The sequence below is a fragment of the Monopterus albus genome, unplaced genomic scaffold (genome assembly GCF_001952655.1).
Source record: "Monopterus albus unplaced genomic scaffold, M_albus_1.0 scaffold3.1, whole genome shotgun sequence".
NCBI lineage: Eukaryota > Metazoa > Chordata > Actinopteri > Synbranchiformes > Synbranchidae > Monopterus > Monopterus albus.
In genome coordinates this window covers 2351585-2358070 of record NW_018127883.1, presented here as the reverse complement: position 1 = coordinate 2358070, position 6486 = coordinate 2351585, and the positions used below count along the sequence as shown (strand labels likewise).

The following is a 6486-nucleotide window of genomic DNA, read 5'->3' as shown; positions in this document are numbered from 1 at the left end:
TTCAGCCTGCTTTTATTGTGCAGAGCTCCGTGGGCACGTGGTGGCCTGTTTCCATTTGTCGCTAACAGCAGGGGGTAATCGTGCTGACTCGGGTTCAGTTGGCTCTGAGCTTCACCTTCAACAGACCCAGCTCAACAAGACACGTGATTAGCTGAAATTTTGGGCTGTGGAAAAGTGCTTATATTCAGAATTGACTTTTTATTTGTAATTTCATTGCAGCAAAAATTGAAAAAGGAGTCAGTCATTTGGTCTTCTGATGAGTGGTTAAAATAATAGCTAGCATCAGGGAGGGGTCCATGTTGCAAGCTAGTAACACCACACTGATACCGTGAGTTATGTGTCACTTCCTAGTGGCTCATGTGGGGAAGATAATGCGTTTTACAGTGCAGTGACAATACAACCGCGCTGACTTGGTAGCAGCTCCTCTGCGCACGCCTTGGCTTCACAGGAGAGGTTGTAAAACACCATATGTTTGGGTAAATCATGTCCCTGGCTTCACAGCTACGCAGGGCCACAATCTCCAATCCCATCACAGGAGTGCTGGAGACAGCTTCGTACCGGATCAGCAAAAGGTAAGGCAGAGCCGTGAGCTGCCAAGAACAGAGGATGTAGGAGAGAGTTGAGAAGGAGAAAGTGAGATTTTCTCCTTCTTTTCCCCCTCAATAACTCATTCCATTTCTCCTTTGTATTCCCACCCATCCATTTCTCTATCCTTCCAAAGCTTAAAGGCTCTTGAGCTGAAACACAGACTCCAAATGAGAATGACTAAAGCTTTATACAGCATAGAAACATTTGAATACAATTTTTTATGTTTAGTGTGTTTTATATAAATATATTATCTTGTGATGCTTTCACAAATTACAAAGAAATAAGAGAGAAAAACATGCATTCTTCAGACTAGTGGTTATTTATGGTTTTGTTGGTTTGTTTGTTTAGAAAACACTAGAGGATTTTGTTGATACATTTCTGCTCAAGAGTCTGCTACAGAAAGGTTAACACAAGTAGACAGAAGAGGGGGAAACGTGTTACTCTTTCTACTAGCTGATTTTAACATAGTTACATTTTGTGAGGCAGGAGGTGTATCTGAGGCAATGATTAATTCCCGACTGATACATTTTCTTAGTTTTAAGTGGATAATTGCCTCATAGAATATTTGCTTGGCCATCCTTGACAATAACATTGATAACTAATGACCCAGTCTGCCTTTCTTTTTTTCTTTGTTTCTTCCTTTCCACCTGCCCGTCCTGTGTATCACTTTCCATTATCCTTTCCTCCTTCCGTTTTTTGTTTTTCCTTCAACCTCCGTCTCCTCGTGCTGCGGGAACTACTGTAGTTAAGGCGAGCCACGGTGCATGACCCCCAAACTGGGAAACTTACTACGGCCCAATACAGAGTCTCCAAGAGGTAAGGGGTCACAGGTCACCGGGAGGGCCACAATACCCTCCCCTATTTCTCATCCAACTTGAGCTTTATCTCTTTGCTCTGGCTAAATGATTCACTGAACCCTTCACCCAGCAAGCCCTGTGGAAAAAAATGAAAATGTTTAGCTACACCTGGAAAACCATAAACTCATCCTGTTAAGAACTATTATTGCCTGTGTAGTCATAAATCTGATAGATCATAGTCTTCTGTGCCTTAGACCAAAAAACATATAAAATACATAAATAGATTACATCATTGCTGTGGGTGAAATGTTTCTTCTTTAAAATGGATGTAGGCCCTGTCATTCACTTTGACCTCATCCCTAAATGTGTACTAACTTGTTGCATTTTACCACTGGTTGAGTGTTGTTTGTTTTAGGAAATAATTTAGTCTTTTTTAAACAGACACTGTATTTGTGAGCCATTTCTTCAGAGGAACCAGTGGATTTAGGGCTAATCACCACAGACATGGTGTCAGAAAGTAGTGAAAGATTTACTGATGTTTTCTTGGTTTTGACCTTTTCATGAGATTTGTTGAAATGTGGAACAACACCAGGCATAGCCTTTAAACTGACTTCTGGTCAATCACCAAATTAAGTTAAAACATAGTTTAAACCAACCTATACACTTGTCTATTGTTGTTTGTTGGTGTAGCTGAAATTTGCTTTGTTCTTTTAATGTTACCAAGCCATCCTTTCCAGGTTGTTTGAACTCCAAATCACTGAAGGAATGATTATGTTCTCATATGGGCTTATTAGAGTCATTGCATTCGAACTATGCTTTTTAAAAACTTCTATATCAGTGAAAAACGTCCATGGCCTGAGTCTGGATGCATATGCTCAATTATACAGAAAGTTTGGAAACTGCAAGTCTCCCCTTATAGTTCCAATGACTTTAACTTTTACAGATAGGATACTCATTGCTAGTTGAACTTGTTTAAAAATAGCAGGCTTAGCAACCCACCAAAACCCCCAAGTTTCTTTGGTTTTACCGTTTTTGGCAGTTAATGCTTGGGTCTGTGCATATGGGTGTAAGGGTGTGGTGTTCCTCGTGCTAGCCAGCATGTGTTTCTAAATACATTGAACATCTAGTGATAGAGAGAACAGATATACAGAAGAGATGAACTCAGAAGAGTTTGACCTCTCTTTGAACTGGTTGCAGGACGCACAAGGAAAGAATCTTTTGGTTCACATTTTTTCCAGCATCCCAACAAAAATATAATTCATCACAACACAGACTGAAATAAAAAGATGACTTATCTCAGTCTCTCTCTCTCTCTCTCTCTGTCACACACACACATCTTAAAGAAGATCTGCAGAAATTGTCAGGAATACTTCCACAAGGCAGTGGGGTGGGAGTCATCTCACAGGCTTTGTGATATCTTAAAAAATCCCTGAAATTTGAGAGCGTGTTGGAAGTTGAAATTAATTTTGTCTTTATCTCATGTGATAGTAGCTTCATATTAAGTGTGTTTCATATTGCAGTGTGGTTCAGTACCCTTGTTATCTGCATAATGTGGTCTGCAGAGCTAGTTTTGTCTTGTTTTAATAGTTCAGCAGTGAGAGTTCCTTGCCATGCTCAGTCAGGAGTTTATTTTATCAAGGGTTTATTTTAGACTTGGTTGTGAGAATGACTATGAACGGCATGTAGTGTCAGGAAAGCTAAATCCTGTAAACATTTTCCTGTAGGCCTCCACCAGGCTTTTGTGTTAATGCATCATAAAATGCCAACAGACTAAAATGCACATATTTTGGTATTGGAGCAACCTGTACCCTGAGCTGATCGGAGATTCTGAATTTTGGGCCATTTTTCTATTTTTAATTTTTTTTCATACTCTGCTTCTCTTTTAGACGATCTGATTGTCATGCACAGCTTCACCTTCTTTTTGAGCTTTTCATGTAAAGTTTTTAGCATGACCTGTCTCTCAGGCTCCTCTTTGAGAAGAAATCTTTACCACCATCTAGTGGACAAAAAGTGTGAAGCATGTTCCTCTTAATCAAATGGACTGATTTCCCTCCTGTATTCCAGTGCTTGGCTCACTGCCTATGAAGACCCTATGATTGAAAAGATCAACCAGAGAATTGAAGATCTCACAGGGCTGGAAATGGACACTGCAGAAGAGCTGCAGGTAAAGAGTGACTGACTCAACATTGTTCTTATATACACATGTAAAAGTAAATTCTAAAAATCCCTGCCCCTCACGACACACATTTTATATCTATCTGTTGGAACACCTGGTTTGAACAGTTGTGAGACATCATACTTTACTGATCTTTGTAGGTGGCAAATTATGGCGTTGGAGGTCAATACGAGCCTCACTTTGACTTTGGAAGGGTAAGACCCCTTGTGATTCACACAAAGTAATTTCTCTAAATGTTCAGTAGTGTTGAAATGGCAGGATATTAAACCTGATGTTGGCTCTCTCCCCACAGAAAGATGAGCCAGATGCCTTTAAAGAGCTAGGCACTGGGAACCGTGTAGCAACATGGCTCTTTTATGTGAGTAGAGTCTCGCTAAAGACACCTGAAGAACAATGTTAACTTCCACTGTGGCCAAACCAGACACTTCAGCTACTGTATGTCAAAATTTCTGGCAAGTCCACCCTCACAGGGACGTGCTATATAGACTATTTAACCAACTAAATATTATTCAATTAAAATTTAATTAAATTTGAATTAAGATCCCAGGTTTCTTAATATCTCATGATGCCCAGTGAGTTTGAAGTGAAATAATGAAGCAACGGTGCAGCCATAACACAATGGCATCAGCGTTTTAAATAGTCTACTCACTACAGGGACTGTTAAGTATTAATGAGGTGTTTGAACAAGCAGAAGCCAAAACTATTATATTGTCATTTAGTGTGAAATAAATGATTTGGAACCACTTTTATAGCATTTAAGGGAAATTATGTGAAAGATTAGTGTCCATGGATCAGAAGTTCAGGACAGGGTTTAAGTAAAAATGGATTACTTTAATGTAAATTTTTTAGGTAGAGGAATCTCATTAGGTTTTTTCCAACATGGAGTAAACAATCAATATTTTTTTAAATCGGTATTAAAATATAGTATGTGCAACTAGTCAGATGGACCCAGACCGTTCAACAGTTTAACTTACTAGAACTACAGAATTATATTTTTTTAACAGATAAACCCTGAGCTCTGCCTTCCTGTCTCTGTTATAGATGAGTGATGTAACAGCAGGTGGAGCCACAGTATTCCCAGATGTTGGTGCAGCAGTTTGGCCTCAAAAGGTAACCGCTCATGCTATACCACTCATTAATATCCATTACTGCTGACTCAGTTGGTGTGTCTGAATTTGTCCTATAATAAACCAGTTAAATGTTAACTCAATCTAATGAATTCCCAGGTATGTCTTGTCTTGAAGTGTATTACAAAAAATTATAACAAATATATATATATATAAATTGGGAAAACCCATTTAGTTGGCACATTGACAACACCCATTCACATGCTATTTCTCTCACGCACAACACAATCCTCTGAGTCATTGGGCTAGAGTCAAAATGCTTGGAGTTTTGACAATACCTGGTAATAAAGTTTATGTTTATGCTTATGCTTAATAGGATGACAACTCCATGCAAAGCACTTTAGGATCATGTACTATATGTAGTCACTTATTTGTTCAATCCTGTCATAGAAACAAATTTCTCAAGTCTTACACTTTTCAGCATATACTATATAACAATCCCAATCAATCACATATTAGCAAAGGTATACACACATGGCATATATAAATGGTACTTTCTGATTATCAGTTCATCTAACAAAGGTCTGTGAGATTCCTTGGAGGGTTTATGACTCTGTTAACCTTTGTTGCCTGTTGTTTGTGTGTATTCCAGGGTACTGCAGTGTTCTGGTATAATCTGTTTGCCAGTGGGGAGGGAGACTACAGTACCCGGCATGCAGCTTGTCCAGTATTGGTGGGCAACAAGTGGGGTGAGTTCCTCTTTGCCTGGTTCCCTATAAAACCATATAAACAGACCAATGTAAACATCTATTATAACAACACAGTATATTAATTTGAAAGCAACGTAACCTAGCCTGATAAGTGTGTAATCGAATTTATAAAGGTTGAACATTTGAAATGTGTCCAAAGTAATCAAAGGGCTAGATTAAGGTTATGGTCTTTTTTTGTCTTTTTGTCTTTAGTATCAAACAAATGGATCCATGAACGAGGCCAGGAGTGGCGGCGACCTTGTGGCCTAAATGAAACTGAATGATGGAAACAGAAAACCTCCCTGTTTATCACTCTGCTTCCTTGTGGCCCACCCAGGACCAAAGAGCACTGCTGCAGATCACAGATGATATATATGGATGTATGGGGTCCATTCTCACTCCCTCTCTACAAACACTACTTTTCCCCCAAGTTATATTTTGAACCCAGAGATTGTTTGGGTTAACATCAAGCCTCTGGACAGTATTAGCTGTGACACATAAGGTTGTTAATGTTTGGACAGATAGTCTTAGTTTGGAGAAACACTCCCTTGTCACTCTCATGTGTATTTCTTTGCACTCTGTATGAACTCTTTGGCTCTGTGGTATGTATGACACTAGAGACCAGTTCATGTTTTTAAGAGGCTTCTCTGATTGATTGCATTTCTTTAATTCTGTGAACAGAGCATATGGCCTGTAGTTTTTTTAAGACAAAATGAGATTTATTTTTTATTTTTTTTAAACATTTTTTAACATAAACAGTGAGGCTGGAATCTATTTATTTGTAAAACTGCGCACACCACTTTCATATAACACTCTAATTGGCTTTTTAATTAAAGTAAACTTTTTCCTTGTATGTTACTTTACAAAGAAATGGCATACAGTAGCTTCAGTGAATTTGCCGCTTTTTAATTGGTAGCAATTTCTGTTTTAAGTAACTTAGTGTTAAAAACAAAAGTTAATGCTGTATGAAAGGAATGAAAGGACAACAGAGCACATTAGAAAATGGTCAGACTACAAAAACTTTAAAATCTGACTGCACTCCAGAAAAGTGATTTTGGCAAAAACAAAAAGCACATATAAATTGTATAACTAACCAGAACAGTTTATGC

At 38.5% G+C, this 6486-nt stretch overlaps 1 protein-coding gene across 2 annotated transcripts in view; it reads left to right on the top strand.

The window, feature by feature from the left end:
* The window catches only part of p4ha1b (prolyl 4-hydroxylase, alpha polypeptide I b), a 12972-nt gene extending 6875 nt beyond the window's left edge, over positions 1-6097 (top strand). The window contains exons 9-15 of one of the 2 annotated variants that reach the window (XM_020602154.1): positions 1334-1404; positions 3450-3549; positions 3702-3755; positions 3854-3919; positions 4603-4671; positions 5281-5377; positions 5591-6097. In XM_020602154.1, coding sequence (XP_020457810.1) covers positions 1334-1404; positions 3450-3549; positions 3702-3755; positions 3854-3919; positions 4603-4671; positions 5281-5377; positions 5591-5661 — 528 coding nt within the window. In that variant the 3' untranslated portion in view covers positions 5662-6097. Of the gene's footprint in view, positions 1-501; positions 573-1333; positions 1405-3449; positions 3550-3701; positions 3756-3853; positions 3920-4602; positions 4672-5280; positions 5378-5590 lie in introns of both variants that reach the window. The other variant, XM_020602144.1, reaches the window with a different exon arrangement.
* Positions 6098-6486: the final 389 nt, after the last annotated feature.